A 25,342-nucleotide genomic window follows, 5' to 3' on the forward strand; every position below is an offset into this window, starting at 1 on the left:
GTACAATCGGATAGTGGTAAAAAATTTCGTTCGGGATAATTTCTCCCTTGAAATGTTGATATTTTTTCAATGCGCAACCGAGCAATCCTTTTTCTTCTTCTCTGCCCCGCCGATACGTCCATACCTTTTTTCAACTTTCCCATTTCTAGCATGTAAATGACGTGTATTTTTCTAATTAGAGTTACGTATCGTAATTTATCAAATGTATCTAGGGAAAATATGAAAACCTTCAAGGAAATAAAATAGATATTGGACGCGTTTCTGATTTGATAAAAATTGTATTTCCTTTAATTAAAAGCTTTGCTGCGAGAAAGGAAGTAGCGTTCGTAACGATCAATCATACGATCGGCTGTGTTGAACACACGGTAGCGCGGGGCGAAAGAGGGAGGAAGTGGCTAACGGAACGGTGTTTTTCATTAATTGGCCGGTTCCCGGCTGTTTGCCGGCTGAAAGACAAAGTTAAACAAGGGCGCGGCTCTGCGAAGAAATTGAGAGACCGCTCTGCTATAATCAGACTCGTTATCGGATCAGGAGACCTCGTGTGAGCGCATTCTTCGGCGCAAGCAGCTCCTCGCCTACGAAATTAGTTGCTCGATTCATCGTTCAGTAATCACCCGCTGTTACCCTTCGTTAGTCGAAAGTTATGTGTTAGCCCTCTGCCCCTCCTTGCTCGCTTTCGCTTTGCCACCCGTCGCGCACAATCCCCTCGCACAGTTCTGTACTTTAATCGACAATTTACTTGTGCGCCTTGACGTTACATAGTTTTGAACGAGAAATGAGAAGCCTGAACTGATCCTGCCTGACGTCTGATTTTCTGATTCCCAACATAGCTCTAGATTTCATTATCTTTTACGCAAATCTTAAACTATTTTTTTTTCAAAATTATGAACTTTTATTAAACTTGGAATACGAGTTGAACTTATCTGTTTATTCTTAATTATACTTTAATTTTATCTATAATTTTATTATTTATATATAATTAATTATCTCTACTGTCAATCAAGATGGTTTGTTTACCATAATGAACGCATATTTGATAAATGTCATCATTTAATTATATTTAGTAGGTATACAGACGAATCGTTTATTATCAAACAGCACTCTTTAGAATGAAATATTTGTTAATAATAATGCTCAATCAAATTTATTCTACATAATGATGTCACATCCTAATACCGTTTAATGTCTCGGTGTCCTGATTTCCCGTATTAATAATTCTTATAAAATATTTATTTAAAATATACAACCTTATTTTGAAATTCCTGGCTTTCGAGTTTCATCGTTCTCGCAGGAAATGAGAGGGCATACAGTACCCGGAAGCAGTAATTAAGCGGTACGCAACGAAGGAAGCACAGGCGCGAGAGTGTATATATATATATCCGTAATAAAAATCCCGCGAACGTCCCGTTGGATTCCCAATCGAACGTCCGCCCTTGGGAAGCGGAGATAAGCCCGTGGATGACCGGCGGACATTTAAGGGAATTCGTTCGTGCCGATCGATGCTTTCCATCGTCACGGCGCCGTGCCATTGCGGTGGGGTATAAACTCCCGCGTCCCTCGCTACGTGACTCGAATTAACGATCACAATTAACGCAATAGGTAACGTAACGTTGTCCTGTGATCCGTCCACTGCTCGCAAATCATTCGTCCTGTCGTCGTCCGCCCGTTATCGAGGGGACAAAAACCGGAAGTATTCATTCGACGCCTCTCCCTGTCCGATGGACATCTCGATTTTTCACGGATACTCAGCTACGTGAATCGACGTTGAATTTGTTCCTGACTTTTAATATCGAGGAAAACTGTACATTACTCTTTTTACGCTTACTATGGAAAACTTATAAATAATAATGTATATACAAAATATATATGTACAAAATACAAAATAAAATAAATATACATGCAATGTGTTTATAAATTTTTTACAATGTTTAATTAAAAATTGGAAATTGAGTTTAAACTTCAAAAGCACGGATCTTTCTCTATTTCTAAAAACAAGCGACACACCTGATTGAATTTTTTAGTTTTGACACTTTTCTCTTGACGTTGCATTGAAATCATGCTTTGCAATTGTTGTTCAAACGTAAAGCTTGAAGAATGTCATGTTTTTTACTTCACGTTGCGATAACCAGGTAATTTTCCCTTGCCCTTAATCGCGGTCAGCTAAATTGAAATCCGCTGTTAACGTCTCTACTCAGTGCGCGCTCAATCATTAATTTGCAGCAGTTACGCTAGTAAAATCTTCACAGTTGCTCGTTCACGTGTATTCATTTCATTTGGTAATTTAAAATTACGTAGATTCCCAACAAATTTATTTATCGATCTTTTGAAATAAAGCGAATATTGAATGTTTAAGGGTTGAAGGAAAGTAAATATAATAAAAGAATGAATATTCGACAATTCTTATTGTTATCTATAACTTCAATTTCTATAAGCAAAAAAAAAATTCAAGAAAAAATATGAAAAACGTGAAAAACAGTTTTGGTTGAATTACCTAATGGGATATAGAGGGTGAATAATTACCATGAGTCAACAGTATCAGTTGTCGTTTGAATCCGTATGCGAGTGCCCTTATTAATGGCGACTCAGTCCTACATTGCATTAATGAGGATGATACGCGGAACGTTACTGACCCTACCGGTATCGACGCAACACGCTGCTTGAAGCGGACTCTGGACGTTAATTTACCGGGACCGAAATCATCCCTTCGAAAAGCGCAACCTTATCGTGATTCCTCGCGAACTGGTAACATCGCTACGTTCACGGTCGACGACCTGGTCGCTTGGCCAGGATCTGTCTCCGTGTTATCAAAATAACGGAATTGACATTATACGCGCGCATCGATTTCCATTCTCCTGTGCCATGCGAGGGTCCATCCGCTCCGTGCATCGCTCCACTCGCCCCCTAGGCGCTTATCTCCGCTATTATAACGCGGTATTCGTATTAATTGAAGAAGGAGTGAGAAAAATTCAAAATCGAAATGCAATCAACGCTGTTCATAGAATTCTAACACTGGATCTCGAAAAACTCAATACCATATTTATTGTTAATCGTTACCAGCAGTGCGCTTTTTTATTTTTCGTGTAAACGCGAGCAGATTTACGGTCAGTTTGAATAAATCGAACGATAAAAACTATAGCGTATCGGTAAACTGTAACTCGACACTGAAACGTAGAAATGAATGTGGAAGGATATGAAACGAAGATGGAAAAGGATTTATGAAGAAAAAGAATAAACAAGCATTTGCTTGTTTTACTTGTAGATATTTTTCATCTAAAATCTCCTTTACGTATTTTTGTAAAAATATCCATATTTTTGTATAAACACTAACACATGGTGTAGAGGTCTACGTTGAACATGAGGCGTACATATGGTTTACTTCCACGGTCGGTCGAGCACGAGCAGCGGGTCCATGGGTAGACGGATGCTCACCCGAAGATTCACGCGTCTCGGCATCCTTTAATTAAATCCGGAACCGCCGATTCAACTCGATGCCGCTAATCCCAGATACCTTGTCATTGGCTGCCGTGATTACAAGACTAGTGCTAATAACCAGCGACGGCGTTCTAATAAGTGCATTCGGCTAACATCTGATTGTGGCCAAGTCTCAAAATCGAACCGAGTTGTTACGAAATGCGTTGCGCAAGTCTCGTCGCTTCCGTTATGTGCACACGTACGTGTGAAAGCATTGCTGAAGAATATGACTTAATTAATTCAAGTAAAATCATTTTCGATTGCAAGTTGATTCTCATTGATTAATTGTAATCGTTAATAAAAAATGCTCTATTTGTAATGCAAATCATTAAAAAGTTAAGTTACCTATACGTTTCTTGGATATACAGATTGGATACATTCGTTTCTTCGACTCCTATCGATATTTTTTACTCGGAATCTGTACAATTTGTATATATCGATCGTAAACAGTTTTCATAATTGGAAAATGCCAATCGCAAGCACGATGAAAACATTTTAATCAGCGGTAATCTTGTTATCAGTATCGTTCATTAATTCCTTGTTCACGCACAGCCCGGACCAGGTTTCTGCATACTTCCCGTACGAAATTGCAATTGAAGTTAAACAAAGTTTCTCCGAATTATAATCGCGGAATTTAAAACGAATTTCGCGTTCATTCCATAAAAATAATAACGCTATTATACAGATATTCAATAAACGGCCATCTGTAACTCGAATCGATCCCCAAAAGTTTTACAGAGCAATCCGCAGCCTACATATATCTGCTTTTCAATTGAATCAATTTTTATCTCTATGCACAAAACCGAGACCGGTTTGCGACCCTTTCTGGCCTGGCTGACTGGCTCCGATAGAACGATAAAACACCCACTACAGTGTCGTGAATTTATACTAAATTCACGTTGAATCGAGTCGCCTTTTATTGAACATTATTAAACATTTTTGCTTTGACCTCGACTCTATCGAAGGTGGCACTTTTTCTGTCTTGCAATGCTCGTATATGGAATAAAGTTTGCAATTTCTCAATTAAATTCTCCTTTTTAATATCGAATATGAAAGTAAATGAATTCTCGTATAACACAATAGTATTTACTGTTAGATCCGGTCTAAATGAAACTACAAAATAAAGTAAATGAGTTATATCAAATAATATATACGTGCGGGAAAAATAAAATTGCGAAGAAATGAAACGAGCAAACGTTTCGCACTTTCTGCTATTAATTCAGTTTTTTCATGGTTGGCGTGACGATTAAATTTTATCGATACGTTTTGACCGCGACGCAGTGCGGGTGTGGAAATCGGAAAATGACGCTGATTGCGTAACTCGAGCAATAGTTCCTGCTTATCGGGGAGGAATTCTGAGGCAGCAACATTCGCAAGCTGGGGTGCTTGCGTAACGTAAACTTTCACGGCGAGCCGGGGTGTTCCACGACCAGTGTTGATCTTAGTCTTTGCGCGCGTACAACTCAGCCATGTAAAATCTAAATTGCATGCAAGTTTCCAGCTGCCGTTGTACTCCCTGACGGGGCAAGAATCCATGAAACTATTCTGTTGTTTCTTCATTAACAACAAGCTGGAATTATGGCAGCCAGTGAAAACAAGTTAGCGGTTGAACAACAAAAATGATGGATGAATGACGTAAAATGAGCGTTACTTCAATCACTTAATGTCATTCATGTCATTAATAAAATATCTAAATGAACTTTGAACTATAGTTCTGTTTATATTTTTTTCTGTTAATTACCATTTTGTTAAAAACATGAAAGTGAGCAAGCGCTTGACTACAGTGCGCTTTAAAACGGCTATGTTGATTTCATTCTCGCATGGATAATTAAAGCGGTGCTTATAAAATCGTCGCACTCGCTTGGAGTAGTTTTCAAGTGGAATATGAGTGTACGTAGTCAGACGATACTCGACCGGTTCGCGCAGCGACGCTTGCCGCTGCACTATCGTTATTTACAGATCGTATACGACACGGGTTGACTAATGAATTGGTAACAAAGCATTTTTATGCTAGACACCGAAGTTCGGTATATAAAAGATTGCCGCTTAAAACTTTTATGAAGCACTCTTACATCGTTTCTCGGTTTTCTGAAAAAGACCTCAATCGTTCGATGAATTAATTCTACTGGTCTCGTTTGATGTTCGATAGATTCCAAGAAATGTAAAAATAAGTAAAGTGTTTCTTTTGAAACTTTCAAGTGGCATGAAATATTCCATTTTAGTCTTTTACAGAATATGTTTAACGACTCTATCAAAGAATTCTTTTTTAAATTGAATTTATAAGTCATATTTTCGACTTAATCAATTGAGAGATGAATAAGAAACAGAAAAATAAAATTCTGAGATGAATTTAATTCGCGGTCTTGTAGTCATCGGAGTCTTCGATATGGATGCAAATAATGTATCCAGGTGGTGAGCGTCCGTTCGCGAATCGCGTCCAATCTGCCGTATAGTTCGATCCCATTGTGTAGCTGTACGAAGCCGCTTAGTATGGTAATTTCGTAATTTGTTTCCCATTGTGTAAGCGTATGATGTCGCATCTCTCTCCCCCTCTCTCGCTTTCTCTTTCCCTGATCGAATGCAACCCTGTGAAATTACCGGGGTCACTGCGAATTGTCTAGCAAATTTGCATCGATCATATTTTTATCGTGGTGCGACAAAATCGACTAATTTCCCTTTGGACATCGTCCCACCTTTCCCTCTTTTAACCAGTTGTACATGCACGTGTCCGTCAAGGGTATCAAACTTTCTGCCAACCCATAAAAACGATTTAACTTTGCTAACGAAGTAAGTCTGGACACAGGAGAAATAATTAATGATTTACGATCGTGTAATGGAATGTTACACAGTGGATGGAATTCAGAATGAAAATTGCGAATCATTCAGTTAATTATTTAGCTGGGAAGGGAATTTAATTAATTAAAAGCTTAGATGATTTAATATTTTCCTTTGATCTTGAAACTCTTTAACATCCTTCGCTCACTTAACGCTCATCGGACAGTCTTCCCTGTCGAGGTATTATAAAAATTTCTTAAGCGAAGATAAAAAGCGAGGCAACTATAAAACTATGGGTTTGAGGAACGCATTTGCGTACAGCTAATAGCAGTTGTAAATCGAATCTATCGACGCATAGGAAGCTCGAAGCTTCGACATTATAAAAGGCAGAAAGTCTCGAGGATGGGAATCAAAGAGAAAAGGATCCCACGATCTCCAGTTCGACGTAGCGTGGCACGGCCATTACCGAATCTCTCGACGCAGTGCCGTCGTCGTCGTGAAACTTTCCTCGATTCATCCGGGACGATTTTCGGGATTATTTTTGGCAAGAGCAATCAAAAGTGGCGACCGACGAGAAAAAGAGCTGCTCCTCCTTCATTCCTCGACTAGACTGCAGTAAATCCGGGCTAATTGGCTCTGGCAACGATATCATCTCCCTTGTATTTCGCAACTTCCCCAGTCTCCGAACTTCTGTCGTTTCTTCCTCGCTCGCTCAGCCCGACCTCCAAGGGCTTTGGAATCTCTCCCGCGATCCAAGGCGACGCGGCGCGGGACAACTTTCCCTGGTGACAATCTCCAGCCTGGTGGATCGTCCGCCTCGTCTCATTGATTAAACTATACTTCAACGGATCCCACTTGCGCGTTCACGCTCGTTCCGCGCGTTTAACGATTCCATCGCGAAAGGGGTAGGAACTTTACCATCTCTCGTGAGATTGTTTTAACCGTACCGAAAGTCACGACGGATTATGAAAGCTCGACGGATCCCGACGATAAAATTAGGGTTACGGTTTATCGGCAGAAACCTGTGCCCGTGGGTAATTCGCCGGTTAGAATAATCGTTAGACTTCGTAATTCAAAATGCCTGTAGATTCCTAGAAATTTCTCAAGATTTTCAACAACTTAATTTCTTATATATTTCATTGAATTTCAATGATGTTAAGGAAAAGCAATTGCATTTATATTGTAGATGATATTTGTAAATGCACACTTACTCTCTCCAGCTCAATTATCACTAAATCTACTAATAGGTCCGTTATCAGAATTGTATTAAATTGCGTTATACCCGAAATGCTTATGGAACGTTAAATTGTGATTTCAGTAAATGATCCCGATTAAATCTAATTAAGTTACTCATATTAATATTCGTGTAATCTGCGTAAGTCACTAATTTTAATTATTTAATCTATTTACGTGCATTACCGATTTTTATCTATTAACTGTTTGTAGAAATAGAAACAAATTCTGTTAGCTAGATGGATTGTCCAATTGATATTTATCCAGCTTAAAACTTTTACATTGTTTTATGTATACGTACGTTTCATCAATAAATATTGTTAGTTTTTGTAGCATACACTTGTATTCACTGGTTGAAACATGATTTGTCCACAAAAAATTGTGCACGATACACGTGATCGACAATATAAAGCTGTTTAAGTGGAGAACTCGTGTCGCATTCCAGATTTGAATTTCAAGCTTTCATTATGCTGACAGCATACGGGCACGTGTGGACGGAATATTATTGAAAAACGTTCGAGCGGACGATTAAAAAAAAATAATGAAAATGGTTCCAATAACGTTACCATTTTTCTGACGTCAAACAAACAGCTCAGTGATAGTTATTAGACTCCTGTTCTGAATAAAAACGTAAAATGTTTAATAATCTGCGATATCTTCGTTACGAATAAAAATAATCGGTTTTCTATCTAATAATTGTGGAACATTAATTATACTAATTACATTCATCGCAGTCACTGATTCATTCAACCCCGTGGAGAGTTCATTAGGTCGAATGAGGAACCTTCTGTGAAAAGAGGAACTTTGAAAAATCGGGGCAAAAAGTTGATTCACCTACTAGAACGAGAGAAAGAGAGAGAGAGAGAGAGGGAGAGAGACAGAGGGAGAATGTGGAGGTCTTACGTAACTGGGACGAGCTTATTAGTAAAAATCGCTGAAGTTCGCCATTTAACTTGAGCCACGAGCAGGTAAGAGGCCCGTGAATATCCCTCAAAAGGGGGCGGCTGTAAAACAAGTTCCAAAGGTTTCCGGCGATTCTTCATGCCCGCTAAATTGAATCGCGTAACCGGCGGAAACTTTATTTACGCGCCGCGGGGAAATGAAAACGGAACAGGTTTCGTGTAACTGAACCGTGCCGCGGCCCTGAAAGCTGATGCTTGAAATATCAGTGGTCAGAACTAATTAAACATTATGAGTTTCGCGCACCGAGGATTAGTAATCGGGATCGTTTAGTTAACGTTATTGCTCTGCAGTGTACGCTGTTGCACGTACACGTTGATTAATAATGATTACATCGTGTCGTTTCGTTTGATTGCGCTTCCCAATGAATAGAGGCTAATTAATTAGTAGGGAAAAAGTTAAGTTTTATCGATTCGTAGATCTCGAGTTCATACAATGTTGTTATGTTATCACATTTTTCCCTTAACATTTGAAATTTTGTTACCAGTCTATAAATGCAACTGACATCTACAGAATTTTCACGTAATTTGAGCGGCTTGATTTCTTGATTAGTCGCACCACACAGCTTCAATGGTAGTTTATCGAAATCGCATATATACAGAGAGACAGAAATGTAGCGATCGCAGCGTGCTCGAAACGTTATGCAGGCAGTTAGAGCAATTACCGATTGACAAATCGATCTATAGCAGCGATGCGCAACGGGAATGAGGCGATAGAAGTAACGCGAATTAGAGAGTGGTAAAGGAAAAAATGAAACAATCGAACAATTGAAAACGGTTAATTGGATATTTTTTCCTGTTTTATTGGACGTTCGTTTTTGATCAAAACTCCTCGGTTCCTGGAACGGGGAACGTGGTCCCTAGCGGAAGAAGGATGTAACCTCGTGACGGAGAGAAAAAACAGAGATAAACCGATGTACACGCACGCAGGTGTGCGTAAAATTTTTCTGATCGCGTAAACGCGAAGCGGATCCGCGCGCTTGCGTGATTCTGCTGCACGGACGCATTAAATCAATTTTGCATCCCCCAGGAACGAAACGCAAAACTGGCCGGGGCCAATGCCGATGCAATTGGCATGTTCCTTTCTTCCCCATTGTCCCCGTCATATCGGACCATTGGCAATGGCGACAATTTGCTGGTGAAAAAAAAAAAAAAAATAGCTAAATTGCACGGCGACACGCGACGCGCCGCAACAAGATAAATCTTTTGCTGCAAAACGCCGGACCGCCTAGTAAAAGCAGTTTTCGAACTGCGATAAGCTTGTCGTGGACCGGCGTCGTGTTTCGCGATCGGACGTTCAACCCCCTGTTCCGATTGTTTTGTAGCGATAGGCGCGATCGACGATCGCGCGCCACCCTGGCTAATTTCCCAGCTGCTTGCTAACCAGACAATCGAGCGGCGCTAAATTGCTGCCGTCCCTCGTTTTTCGTTGTCCGTCGAACGATCGGGCAGCAGCGATCGAGATATTGCGCAGATATCGCGTGCACTCGTAAATTTCGCTTGTCTCTTACCTAAACGACAACCACGTAGAAAATTAATGGGGAGAGTCGATTACATTTGCAAAGTTATATTAAAATTTTATTTTCTACCTCATTTAAATAATACATATAGCCAATTAAATACGCCAATCATTTACGATATGAAATGCTCATTTACTATTGATACTATATTTTGCTTCTTCACATAATTTTCCTTTTGCTCAAATAAGTTGGATTAAGTACTCCTGTTGTCTAAATTGAAAATATTTCAAGTTCCGAATTAGGGTCAAACGTGGCTGGGACACCACGTGACTCGTAACGGTGTGGCCAGGCGGCATTCGATAAAGATTACTCGACAAGCGTACTCCGTATCCTTTGTTCGTCCAGTGGAAAATTAATTGGTATAATTAAAAGAAAATTAAAAGTGCCTTTCCGTCTCGGTCCGAGAGCCAGTCGACAGCGTCGTAGGCGAACCGAAAGAAGTCGATTTAAATCCCGCTGTCAGCCGGAAAGGAGAAAAGAGAGTTCGGGAGCTTTCGAAATGAACCGAGCGCACCGTGCATCACGCCAATGCGAACTAATTTTAAGAACATTCCCCCGGGGCCAGACCAAGAACAAAGAGGGAAAAGTAAGCTTGGCAGAAAAGAAACTTTCATCCCTTCCTCCTTGCTTCCTTCCTACCCTTCAAGCGATACTAATTGAATTCAATTGCGGAGAGGTCAACGGGTATGTGAAACGCGTTCCTGAATGGTAAACGTCAGAAAATTGGGAAACTCTCTTGAATAAACGTTAAGTTTTTGTATGCGGCTGTTAACTTAATACAAGTCGAAAGATAGACATTCTACTTTCGTTAATATTGTATTCTCTGGATTTTTGTGAAATCGCAATGCATACTATTCGTACTTCGCGTATTACCTCGTGTAACTTCGCAATTGGAAACAAAAGCTGGAAAAGGAACGAGCACGCGTCTTGCGTAGCTATTCAGAGAAGAATTCAATCCCGTTCTCGACGGAAAGATGCTTTTCGGGTCTTGCCGCAATCTCTAGAATGTTTTATCCTGTTTCAAGGACCGTCTCTCGTCCAAAGGTTCGTCGTGCGTGCAACGCGGGCGTACCTAATATCCAGCAGTTACGACTTCAAACGGAACTATCTCTGTTTCCCTCGCTCTCCCTCGAGATCGTCCTCGGCGCTCAGACATTCCCAAAGATTATATCGAGATGATTCGGTTTTCGGGGTGAACGGGATTTATTACCGTGTACGAGGACAGAGAGAGCGAAAGATGGGAAGGGGACAGATCTCGAGAACGCGTACAGTCAGCACTGGAGAGGGGAGCCTATGGCGTCTTCATCAGACCGGAAGGGTAGTCGTGGTTATCGGCGTTTCTCCAGCGCCGCTCAACCGGATCAGAGGTATCGTTAATGCTTGCTGAACAAGAGTTATCTCAAGTGGGCACGCGTGGAATTACGGGCGAACGGCGCCGAAAACCGAAAATTCTCTTGGCTGCCGCGTCGCGTCGCGCGTTCCCCTTTCTTTTCCATTCATCGGCGAGCTCTTTTGCGTCCACAGTGCGCGCACGGAATTTACCCTCGCTCCCCGAGTTATCTTCGGGTTCCTTCTATCCAGCCGCTTCCCTCGTTCAGTCCCGAAATCAAAGGGACAACCCCGTTGTTGGTTGGCCAGTCCGGCCGATTTCATTACTACGCTACGTCCCGCCGCCAGGACACCTATACATCATACTAAATGGAAAACGAACTCGTCGGCGCGCCGACGCTTGTATAAAGCTCAAAAGGGCTCTATATTGTTGAATTACTTTTCGTTCCTTTTCTCATTTATTTTTTATATCGAAAAATGCAAGGATAAATTGTAGTATAGTTTTCCCCTGCGAAACGTGAAATTCAAGTTTCTAGAATTAGTTTCTATATTAATAGCCTTAGACGACAGCAACAATTTTCGTCTACGTTTATCGTTATTTGGTCCAGTAATTCTATTTATTTATATCCATTTAAATTACGTAATTTTGTACTAATCTTCTGAAAGGTTATTTCATTCCCACTTGGTACAACAATTATAAATGTTTACGATGAAAGCTAACACGATCCGAAATTGAAAACGAGAATGGAGAGGAAAAAAATATATTTATCAGACATAATTTCTCGGTTTCGACTGGCGATAAATTAATATGCACTTGAAATTGAACGGAACGCGCCAGTTATTGCTTCTCGATTTAACCAGCGCACGACTGGGTCTGATAAATTTTAATGGAGCCCGTCAACATCGAATTTACCAAAATTCAATTAGTGGAAGTGATATTGGACATCATGTACGTTCCTACACGCGTAGTAAGTGTTTATGGGAAAAATTGTTCTACGAACGCGGAACGGCAATTAACAGAAAAAGAAGAGAAAATATTTGATTATTTCATATATTTGCGCACAAGAGAGAATAGTGGAAAATCATCAGAAATGATTTATAGCTTATTTCATTTTCTACTTTTTCCTAATTTTACTGCCAATATATTTTTATCAAACATTACTTCGTGCATACAAGAAACCATTCATTCTGAGCATTTCTAAGAGCAATATTTGGTGAATAAACATTTTATGTTATTATATATCTGAAAATGTTAATGATACCTTTAATTATTATGTTTGTTGCCAATGGAAATGAAATAAAAGCATAATATTTATGAGTAAAAATTCATTCGTTTCTATCCTTTCCCTGCTGGGATTCACCCTCGTTTGCAACATTATTGCGACCCTCCCTGCGGCGAGCACTTCGCTTGACTACCGTCCTAAAATCAAAGGAAGATCCCTGCTCCCACGGTATCATGGTCAATTTCATTAGGCTCGTACTGCGTGAATGGCCAGACACCTCGAAATTTTTCATCGATTCCTCTCAGATTGGTCTGGAAATCGTACCCTCTAAATGTAATAACGTACCGTCCAAAGAATTTGAAAGAAATCAATTTATTTATCTCCTAAATGTTGAGCGTTATTGGAAAACAGATCGAAGAAACGTGTCGTAAATTAATCATGTCGTCTCCTTTATTAATATATTTCAATCGGATGACAATTTATTAGTACAATCTGTCAATAGTTTCACCATTCGCATTTATCACATTTTTCTTGGTCGCTCAAAAGTTTTTAAGTACCTGCTATTAAATGTTTTGCAATAATTCAATTGTGCAAATTCTCAGCGGAAGGTTATTGTGAAACAAAACTTTCGCATTCTTCGCTAGTCGAATAAAATTTCTGATATTTTAATGGGAGTTGTTTTTAAGACGGTGATGAGTTCACGGTTAAATATCCACCTTTAGAACTTTTATTTTATTATTTTTGACTTAGTAACTTTCCCCGACGTCTAGCACTTCAACAAGTTCGGTCTCTGAAGCTTTGAATTAGTTATGTTTTTAAATACGATCAACTCGTTTATAGACTTTGCAAGAACCTCGCGATATTTTCATTAATGAAGGATAACATTTCACAGGAAATTTGTACCGGGAATATTTCAGTTTGCGCGCTTTTGCTTCAGTAATCCATCTCAATGGAACATAACATGAAGTTTTATTCGACCGACGCCGATGCTAATCAGACCGTGTTGCACAGGTAATTAGTCAAATTTTTCTTTAAAGCCGGCTGAAAAATTTTATTTCAAGAGGCTCGGGGGTAATTAAAATTTTCTACCGAACTCGAAGTGGCATTCGGTTCTCAGTCTGCGAGATTCCAAACGTTCGCTTTAACAATTGGGATTTTTGGAGCATGGAGTAGACACTGGTCAAGTAACCTTAATTAGTTGACACAGATTTGATCGCTCGGTAATAAAATAGTAAAACTCGGAGTATTAAAAGATATGAAAATTCAAATGAAAAATTTAATGAATTTAAATTGTATTACAGAATATTATGTATAAAAAGTTTTGTTAAATATATTCAATATTAATTTAATATCAGTTGAAACGTTGTCAAGAATTTTAAAGATAAATATTTGACATTCAAAGGGAACAAGATTGGCAGAGAAGACACAGTATACATATACATTTCTCATTTTATGTACCGTAGACGTAACTGGCATACGAGACGCCTTAACAAACAACCAAGTAATTCCGTGAAGCATCATTTTTCTCTATAAACTCCTCATTAAGCGTGCCCGGATTGAAGTATCCACCATGGCTGGTAGTCCCTCGAGCCTCGTGTCACCGCTAAACGTTACGCTCACAAGGGCAGCGGCGAAAGGCACAAATACGTTCCCAAGATTCCAGGCGCCATCCTTAATCAAGAACGACATTCTGACCAGGCAACAGACATTCCCGGCTTGCAGTACATTCGTCGGAAGCCATACAGAGAGCTTGTGAAATCACCATGATCGTAAAACTAAAAATTACGTACTATTCAAACATTATAATTCATCGCTGCCAGTACTATTAGACAACTTGGCTGTACTTGAAAAAAAAAAAGATTCGATATATACAATGACTGTGATTGCAAATCTAAATTGTACAATGATATAAGTACAATAATTTATTATTGTATAAATATAAATACACACTATCAGTTCATTAAGGAACAATGCATTTTCTTTATAGATCATATTTCCTTAAGGATGTATTGGCTATACAGTCAATCCCAAAAGTTTATGTACCTTAGAAAAACGCATTTCCTATATGTTACGTAAAACGAATCTTAAGATTCTATTAATAGCAGTAAATGATAAAATGCTGGGCGTACTTTTGCTCAAGGAAGGAGACTCGTTGAAGACAGAAGTAGGGTCTCCTCGTCTTTTGTTCAACGCTGGTAATGAGCGACGCACGACACTCGAGAGAAAGAGAGGATAGAAAGAAAGTGAAGAACGGTAGGGTTGGGGATGGACAGATCGGGACAGTTTCCGGTACATGGTAGCCGGGTGTGTTGTTGCCACTGAGAGGGAGAAAAACGAGCACGCCTTTTCCTCTGGAAGCCCTTTGCAATTCTCCGTGACGGCATGTAACGAGCGACCGACGGTACTCTAACGAGCCTTGCCCATGATTCGCGTTTCATCGCAAATAGTCCTGCGCCATCTCGTTCCATACTTCCTCCGGCCTCCACCCTTCGCCGTTCACCCTCCCGTTCTGCTATTCGGGTTTCCTGGTTAATTTACCACGGAAGGACCGGACTCCGGTGAAGCTCCCCACGTGGTTAACACGAGACCCGTTTTGTTCCGTGATTTTTCTCGGATAAGGTCACTCGATTGCGCGTCGGCGACGATTTGTCTGCGGCTATCGTACTCGATCGCTCGTCGCCCAGCTCGCATCCGTAAACGTTTCGTCAGAACGAATAGATTCCTATGTTTTCAGCGGACTTTTCCTAACATGCTATCTAGAAACCAGTGCGTTGTGATAAAAGTCGAATGAACCGGAGACGAGGTGAAACTTGCTTCGTTTGGAAATTGGAAACTGGTACTCACCCTTGTCAAACCATACCCTTCAATATTACTTCAATAAAGTTTAATCAACCAGGGGACACCCGAAATCAATGTTATCCTTTCGTATCTGTGTGACAATTGAACATAGAACACAAGAGTCTAGGAAACAAAGGGTCTACTCGTATATCTCCACTGAGATTTAACGTCAACTTTAATTCATTGGGCAACGCGACGTTCAAGTATTCCTTTCCTCGTTTAAGACTTTTCATTGAAGGAAATTTAAAGTGATATGCGCCACGACGACACGAGGATATGACCACTCCAAACCTGACGGCCTGAAGTCCATAATTAGATTTAATAACGCTTGACCTTTCAGTTTCAATGAACGCTTTCATTCGCGCGTAATATTCAACAATTCATTGCGGGACAATTACGGCAGTTAAGCGTTGAGAAGGAACTCTTGAAATAGATAACGTTTTTCTCCTTTAACTACGAGATTTTTCGTCGCTGGTTGAAATCAAGGGGGAACGAGAGGAGTCAAGATTTTCATGGATTTCAGGCGGGACAAAAATGCGCAGTCGATCTCTCTTGTATTTTTCCACAAACTCACTTAGTTGTTTTTTTTTTTTTACTCCGGCGGAAAAGTTCGTCCGATGACTTCTGTCACTTTTAAGCTCCCTTTTCCCGGTAACGTCGCGTAATTAATAGCTGTAATAATTGGAGGACATAACTGAAGAGGAAGACAAAGGATCCCTTAACGTCCGGTCATTATATCCCAGCGATATTTTCAATGGAGTCTGCCCTGGACCGCTCTTATTCAGTTCTCGTTAATTAACACTAATTTTATCTTATGCCTAATTGGTACTGTCGTACTAAAGATGAAATGTTTTGTCCATTTAATATGAAATAGGCAACGTTACTTTTTGTTATATTAGAATCAAAATGGTTCTGGTCGTTTAATCGTTTGACATGAATTCATCCATTGTCAAGGACCGAGTGAACTCGGGAGAATTTTAGATGAAATCATATGAGTAACTCGCGATTGTTAAAAGTTACCCGTGGCGGCATGTAACGCGATGTTTCATAGATATTCAAGGAGACAAAGCCAAAGATTCATTCGAGCGTGTCACGAGACAAGTTTTAACCGTGGAAAGTCACTTGTTCTACATTTCATGGGAAGGAAGTTGAATTTCGTTGGACGGAAACCAGTGCAACGGTATCGAGCGGAAAGGAACCTAGCAGAGGTTACTTTTTTTTTATTCGAATTTCACCTGCCAACCGGTAAAAAGGGCTGCTCTGCGTAGCGTCGCGTCGCGGTGCGTCGTTTCTTACCTTTTCAACTCCGTGGATAAATCCACTGCAGGAAACATTTCCAGTGTCGTCGGGAAGTAATTAATGTTAAGGACAAAAGAATTCGAGAGTGTAGTTGTTCTTTGAAGTAAGAAACAAGAGGAGAAGGAAGTGGAAGACTTAGAAATGATGACGTTTCCTTTTAACCATGCTTTTGTGAACAATATTTTAGCTTGTACTTGAGCAGGACAAGGCGACTTCTTAAGGCAGAAAGTCTTTCTATTATACAAATATTTTATAAAACGTCTTTTAAGACACTTTTACTTCTACCGTCTTTTTTTAATTTGAACATTACACAGCTTCACACTATCTTGAAAACTGTGTTTTTTAATTTATAAATATAAAATTTGTAAGAGAACTACTTAGATTATCGTTACTATCAAAATATTAAATTTTAGAAAACCAATTTTTCACTGAATAATTCTAATAAATGAATTCCTGTCCAGTTTAATAATTTCTTAAGTAGGGTAATAGATTTTTTTAATTGAAAGGTCACACGATGCAATTCGTCTTTAGTTGCATTCTTCATAATTTTCACCGTCTTTTCCCGAGCTCGCTCTCGACGAAAGGATTACATCTTTCGCAGTACATTCTGAAATTCTTTCCCCTCGGGCCCGGGACACCAAGAAGATTTACACGTAGCTGTTTTATGGATATAGATGCACTTCGCTTCCTTCGACTGCTATTTTAAAATTGGGACATGTTCACCCTCTCTCCATGCGCTTGCATCCTCATGTATCTAAGAGTGTCATCATTTTTTAAAACTGAACTTTTCCGACTACTCTACTACTTCGACGTTATATCAAAATTATGTTCATGAGCAATTATTCCTGATAATAACTTGGGCTTACGAAACTACCTGCATGCCACCAGAGAATGACTAACTGCATAAAGTGGAGAATTTAGGACACATATATAGCATTATGTTGGTCAGTGTTCTAGCGAATTCCACGCACACAACATATTGACAGCTCACGTGTACATATTATAATACATCTATAAACGCGTCAAAGAGTATGAGAGCTTCGATTTTATCAGGAAAAAATTTGAACGCACTGACAAAAACGAGCGATCGCGCAATGAGGCAGTCCAGATATTCACACTCGGATGCAAAAAGGGGATGAAATGCGGTGAGCAGTGGAGACAGTTGTAAACCTCTTCTTATCGGAAGTTCAAGTGTGCTAACCGGTAAGAAGGATCTTGTGCTCCTTGCCTTTTTAGGGCGCTCGCGCCATCCGTTGCACGGAAGTTTCGCGATATCGTCGACTAATTAAATCAGGGCAATAAGAGCTAGCAATTACTGAAACGAGAACATTGTTTAATTTCAGTAAATCGATTTAGAGCCAAGAGTGATTGTATGCATTACCAGATACAGCTGTTTTATACTTTTATATATTGTTGTAAAATTGACAAAGGTTTATGAGAATTAATGAATTCATGAAATTAAATGAAAATAAAAATGAATATCTCGAGGAAGAGATGTTAGGCTGTGATTTAAAGAAGGAAAGTTTAAGTAATGAAACTAGAGGCAAATTTTTTTAAGAGCCAGCTTTTTCCAAAGTTTGCTTGTGAAACGGTGAACGTTGCGAGAAAAGTTATACTCTGGTCCAGGTTTCAGATTCGGTTGCTGGAAGACAATGGTATTTTTCTTTTCCTAAAGTACAGAGATAACTTCGTAGTCAGCCAGAGATACGAGAATTTTCTTTCGCAACACAAATTACAGCTTTTACTTTACATACAGTTAAACGAAAAATTTAGTGTTTCATTTCTTTCAGATTTCAGTGCTGTTATTACATAATATGTATTTAATTACTGTATCTGTATTTCTTGTCTCGAACTTGTATCAGCATTTCATCAAAACGAATGGAACGTCACGTACAGTTCACCGATAAAATGAATCGATAATCGTATTCTATCTATAATAACTCCATGCCTTTAAGTCCATGGTCCGATTAGTTAATTCTGTGTAGGGTACCCCGTGGGATTTTTTATAATTACGCGTCTGAAAGGCATGCGTTAATGACGTCACAGCTAGAGATATCACATGATCGAAATCCCAATAGGACCGAAACAGGGCTAAGACTTTTAATAAATTCATTCCTATAAATATTTCTCAATAAAAATATGACAGTCGTCGAATTCTTCAATTAGTCTGAAGAAATTATTTAAAATCTATTATCTGTTTAAGAGATATTGCGAGTGCACGCGCAATATTGCAAGGATAATTTAAAATTGAGTGAAGTGAAGGAATGGAATAAGGGACGGACTTCTCCGACTCGTTCCCGGTTTAATTCCTCGCTTACCAACCTGTTCACCGTACCATTCTTATTCCCGAGCGCATTTCTTAATAATGAACCACTTTAATCTCGCTCGCGCGAGGAAATAGCCAGCCTCTCGCGTTCTCAACTTCGCGGAGAGAAACGGGACAATTAATCAGTACCGCAACCGTGAAATAATTCGATAACCTCCCACGCCTATGCACCGTCAGCAGAACTTTTGCTTACGCATAAGAAATCTTATCTGATGAACTATGAAGCATCGGCTCTTAAAGATTAGGAGAGAACGATTTCGTGATTTCTGTCACATAGTTTTCCATACACACACCGACTTAATTAACTATAACAGCATACTCTTGTGATAATATACAGATATCACTTAGATCATTCCATTTACTATAGACGACAACCAAGTCTTGTGCGGAGAACGTTTTAGTGTCGAATTAAATTCCTCGCGCAGAATAAATCTTCTGTTAATCTTACTTGTGATCAGCAGTATTTTATCCAGTGTAAATGGCGCCAAGATTTTGGCGATGTTCGCACACCATTCGAAGAGCCATTACAACGTGTACGAACTTTTGTTGAAGAGCCTTGCACAGAGGTGCCACGAGGTCGTGTCCGTGTCTTATTTTCCTCAGAAGACATCTGTACCTAATTTCACGGATGTGGACATCGCGTCGAGTCTGCCAAGTTTACTAGGGACCATGTCGGACCTCCGGGTCCGAGAGTATGTCCAAATGGACGAAGCTCAAGCGGGTGCTGAGTCACGGCACGCCGATATGCGATCCCGTATTAAATCAGCTGGAATTGAAAAAGATCGTAGAGGGGAGGGAAAAGTTCGACGTCTACTTCGTCGAGTTGTTCACCACTGATTGTTTCCTCGGTATTGTCCACATCCTCGAGATACCGGTTGTGGTCGTGCGCATCACAGGCGTCTCTCTGCTGTGGACCAACCAGATCCTGAGGAACCCCGAAAATCCTAGCTACATACCCAACTGGATCAGTAGTTTCACGGATCAGATGAATTTCTTTGAGAGACGCCAATTCTCTCGATTTGTTAATTACAAAACTCGTGTATAGGTAATGCATATGCACTGATGTTCTATCGTGCTGGAACAGCCTTCCTTTATGAAGAAACGCGATTAGGGACTAAGTAGAAGTCTTTTAATTAAATGAACTCTGTTATGTAGATACGTATCAGATTACCCAGGCTATGAAATCTCCAGGAAACATTTCGGAGATGATTTACCCGATTTCGATACTCTACGATCGAGGATATCATTGATTCTGACGAACGGGCATCCTGTGGTAAGCACGCCACGAGCCTTGGTGCCGGGCGTTAAGGAGTAGGGCGGTATTCATATACCGGTATCAGGTCCGGTGGCATTATCGAAAGATCTTCAGGATTTTCTGGACTCGCGGCGCAACGACGGTGTTATTTACTTTAGCCTGGGTTCGCAAATAGACCCGTCCACCATACCGAGGCAGGTGCTAGCAGCTTTTTACAGAGCATTCGAGCAAGTACCGCAGCAAATATTGTGGAAGTGCTCCCGAGAGAAAATGCCCGCGTTGCCCAGGAACGTTAAGTGCATCGAATGGGCGCCTCAACTCTCCATACTCTGTACGTGTACAATATTCTTTTCCACTCATATGCAAGTACATAAACGCGTTCACGGTTTAACGCATTCAGCGAACATTATTCGACGTCGATTATGAAAAACCTCCGAACGCTTTTGTTTTTCAGTCTCGGATCCGCGCGTTCAATATTTTACAATTCCCCATGTTCTTATTTACGTCAGAGACGTATGAAAACATTCTGTGGAAAATAGTTCAAAATGTTCGACGTTCATGTTTTCATGAAACATACAGAGCACTTCCCCAATTAAAATATTTTTTATTAAAAACTCCAACCGTCCTGGATATCAAATATTATTTGGAGGATATCAAATATTATTTACAATATAAATTATAAATAAATAAATAAATTTCAATTCTAAAAGTACGTATGCAGCTGTTTAGAATTTTCCAAAGAACGTTATGTTCCCTCTTTCGCACTAATAATTTATCGATTCTGTCAACGCACTTTTACACACATTAAATGCAACCGTATTTATGAATCTGGCTATCGAACACCGAAATCGCATAAAACTGATTTAAAGTGTGCATTAGCGTTAAACAACTTATAGAGCAATTTGCTACGCGGGTATCGATCCTCGTTTTACGTCTATTACGTACGTTGGACGGCCGGTACATCGTTTGTTGTTAATAATCCTGTTTTGCATAATCAGATGCGCCTATGCGGCTTAATTTGCAGTCCACCATTAAACAGTGTTAGTGTAAAGCTGACTCTATTACGCGAACCAAATGACAGGCTAAATAATTCTGCACTTTTATAAACAATATTCTTACACGAATCGCAGACTTGTGTTTCCTTGCTCAGTTTTATTTCTACAACAAATCATTCTTAATTCTTTCTACTACATCGTACGTTACATGTCTTTACCGTATTCAGCAGTACGAGATTTATTCTGCATACATGTATCTAGAATTCATATTTATTCAAATGTGCGTATGTATATTCTTTTATTCAGAACGCGAGTGCACGCATGACGAAGCAGAAGTGCCTCGTTTCTATTCTGAAACAAAAAAATTTACATTTCATCTAACAGATACGAGCATTCGTCACTTTCAATCTCCGAAGGAGGTATCGGAGTTCCGTAATTCTCCAATATCCCCGCGTTGAACCTATTCCGCTGTAAAATTGGGAAAGTATAAGGAAGCAAACTGCCACTACTGCCGCGCAACGATCTCTCTGTTCGTCTCACTTTTATCCATTCGCCGCAGATAAAACCTGTTTACGAACTATTACCGAAGTTTACCGTGGATACATGTATTTTAATATCGGCATCGCGCCCCGCCGCTCGATATGCTCGTCACGTACGAAAACGTTATGGAATTCCGCGTGATCCCGGCGGAATTTGCGCGCGGTGTAAATACGGAACGAGTTACAGGAGGCAGGGGCAAGCGAGAATAATGCGCGAATTAGGGCAGGGATGAATTTAGGCCGGGTCTAGGTTAAATCTTGGGATGGATCCAAATTTGCACGTCGCATTTCCATTTTGCATGCTGTTAGCAATTGGATCGCTTTGTATGCAAATGATCGCCGTTCAAGTAATTGATTTGGATGCGTAAACGGGGCGCGTATGGATGTTGACAAATCTGCTCATGATCGACGAATTTATTGATAAATCATTTATCCACCTAAGGATGCTCTAAACGAACATTTTCATGAAAAGTGAATGTAATACTTTTGGTCAGTCAGAGTTTACTTTTATAGTTTTGTTTTATAGTGTGCACTGATATCAGAATTTTTTAAATCGAGATTTCGAATGTTGGAGGATCGATTTTGTAAATTACCAGGTCACCCGAACGTACGGCTGTTTATTACACACGGCGGATTGCTGGGTACGCAAGAGGCAATTTATTGCGGGGTACCGTTCCTCGGTATACCCCTGTTCGGCGATCAGCACTTGAAGATGGCCTACTTCGTGAAAAAGGGGTTGGCTCCGCAGCTGGATTACAGTCAACTTTCATATGGGCGGATATCGATTGCTTTGAACGAGCTGCTCGTCAACAAGAGGTAATTACAATCACCGTTTCTCGTGCCAATGGCAATTTCGTGGCTCAAGTTCAGATAGAAGTAAAGAACTGAACCACGAAAAGTATTAAGAGCATATAGCAACAGTTAGGACAGGAAGGAGTGTACAAATTTAATTTTATTTAAATATAATCTTATGGTACTTTTTTTTATTCAGTCATACTTAAAATTAATTGGACTTTACATTTATTATTTACACAATTGTTTTATTTATTTTTAATTCATACAACAGAGCAAATGAAGGAATAAGAATATTTGCAGTTTATTATTTCGATAAATCGAGGTCACAGTTCGCAAGTGAATCCTCATTAACACAATAAATAAATCTTCCATTGAAATCGCAACCCGAATGCGGGCGACTTGATCGATTGAAACCAAGAACTTCATTATTTTGCCTATACTCGAATCGTTGTTGCGATAGGATAGGTTAATCGAGTTGTAGGTACGTGTATATGTATAGGGGTACGAACTGTACACATTTTGCTTGTATAAGGGAATGTTTCAAACTAGAAGTACGGAAAATTGTTCGGAGCAACTCCAGAGCATGTTATTATGATCAAATTGCTTCGACCACAAGCTTTATATCGAGAAGAAATACTTGAGAAAACATTAATTAAAAGATAATGCCAATATTTTTATTCATGTTGTACTTAATAATTCATATAGAAACATAGAATAGATATAAAGTAATAAATCAATAAATTGCAATTTTGGTAGATTAATTATTAGATGTTATGAACGTTCCTTTCAATTTTACACATTATAATATTATGTAAACTGTGTATGTCTGTGTATGTCATAATCTACAGTTATACAGACATGGCACGGAAAGCATCTTTGCAGTTTAGAGATCGATTGGTGCCGCCCTTGGAAAAACCAATTTATTGGATAGAATATTTAGTTCGTCATGGAGCAGATTCTCTAAAAAGAGCAGCCTGGGATTTAACGTGGAACCAATATTTATTATTAGACGTGGCGTTAGTAGTGATCGTATTGATTTTATTAATTAATTGCATTATTTATAAACTGTTGAAATTACTATTTCGTCGTCGAAGAGGAGTATCATTAGATAACGATAAAAAAGAAAAGTGATTCCACATGACTGTTGCCTCGTAAAGTATAATTAGGTATTGACTGAACTTATTTGTTCGCAATTGGGTAATTAAATATTATTTGTCGTACGCTTGTTTGTGTTGCCGAAAATTATTTTGTGCTGTTTAATCAAACCGTCGAACTTGATATAAACGCTTAATTAAATGCAATAACTTTCGGGAGTAAACTACGAGTTAGATTTAGTTTGTAATTCTAAGTCAATATATTCCAATTTGTCGCCCAGATGAGCATTCGAAGAAGAGAGACGGAGATAGGAGGAGGAGAGAGTATCCACTATTCGTGGAAAATTAATTTCAATCGTGGAATATTGTAGGGAAGCATCGTTCTGCAAGAAACTTCATTTGAAATTATATTACACGTAACTTTTTGCAACCGTAACAAAATGTGAAATTGTAATTTAAATCAGTTTTTCAAAATGCATGAAACGACACAGATAGAAATGAAAAAATTTAACGTAGACAAGAAACAGGAACTTGCTACAGATATATTTGAAATTCAGGTAAAATACGACTAGTCGTAGATTTTTGTAGACGGTTTACAAGAATTTCGTGATACGTCGAGGGAGGAATAGCGAGTCGGTTCAAGTGCACAATCAGCAGTAACTCGAGTCGCAAATCACGGATCACGATCGCGAACGTGTTCACGATCCATGCGACGAGAACAAGGATTAATAGGGCACAATCCCGAACGACTGGAGAGGCTCCGAGGGTATGATGTAGAGACTAAGCCAGCGTTTGTCTCTGCAAACTCGCGTTTCATCGCGTATTCACCCTGAAGATGAATTTCTGATTCACGTTCCAACGATCCATATCTGCGCCGAAGGAATACCTGACCGTGGAGCGATATCTACCGCGCATCAACTCATCGACGGAACTTACCAAATGGGGATTAATTGCATCGCGATCTACTATAATTAAAGACACAAGAGACAAGAAAGTGCTAGTATTGCTAGAGTTAATAAATCTATATCTTCTTTAAAAAATTGTTGTTTTATAGTATAATAGAAAGTGAGGACCAGAACATCTCTTCAAGAATGCTTTTACAGCTTTCGAAACTCACGTAATAAAATATTTGCTAAGTCGCTTTACAAAACTGCCTGACTGTAGTAGCAGCTTACAAAGAAATACTTAAGGGAGACATTTTCTTAATAGTATAAAGCATGAAAATTCCCAAATTTCGATATATCTGTACTTCAACTTTGCAATTGAGGACCTTGTCAAACGCATTTATTGCATAAATCAAAAACTGTAGCTTTAGAATTTCAGATGCCCGAAAGCGAATAAGTTACATCGTTACATTACTTATAAAAGGTGTCTAACGTCAGGCGGAAAGATGCTTTTGCATATTCCAGCGATATATCATTCGCGAGTCATTATGAATGCACGGACATGAAGTAGAAAAACACAGGAAGCCGGAAAAGTCGGGGCATCCCGCGTTAAGAGAATAAACGTGCAGTTATAAATTGGGGACGAGACACGCGATGTCCCTGTCACGACTAACTGAGTGCAATCCAATAAAGCGTTTAGATCATTTTCCGCCTTAAAAGGAAATCCGATAGCAATCGGAAATGCTGAAGCGAACATTCCGAGGAATTAATTTTGCCGAATATACAGGGTGTCCCAGAACTCCCTTT

General features: G+C 39.5%; 1 protein-coding gene across 1 annotated transcript; it reads left to right on the forward strand.

The window, feature by feature from the left end:
* The first annotated feature begins 14,080 nt into the window (after positions 1-14,080).
* Positions 14,081-23,688, forward strand: LOC108628867 (UDP-glucuronosyltransferase 2C1). The gene is given in 7 exon segments (XM_018031068.1): positions 14,081-14,231; positions 19,341-19,648; positions 19,650-19,975; positions 19,977-20,018; positions 20,129-20,559; positions 22,359-22,578; positions 23,406-23,688. Coding segments are annotated over 7 exon segments (1,761 nt in total).
* The last annotated feature ends 1,654 nt before the right edge of the window (positions 23,689-25,342 follow it).

This window comes from Ceratina calcarata, unplaced genomic scaffold (genome assembly GCF_001652005.2).
Source record: "Ceratina calcarata isolate Rehan_Ccalc_2016 unplaced genomic scaffold, ASM165200v1 scaffold546.2, whole genome shotgun sequence".
Taxonomy (NCBI): domain Eukaryota; kingdom Metazoa; phylum Arthropoda; class Insecta; order Hymenoptera; family Apidae; genus Ceratina; species Ceratina calcarata.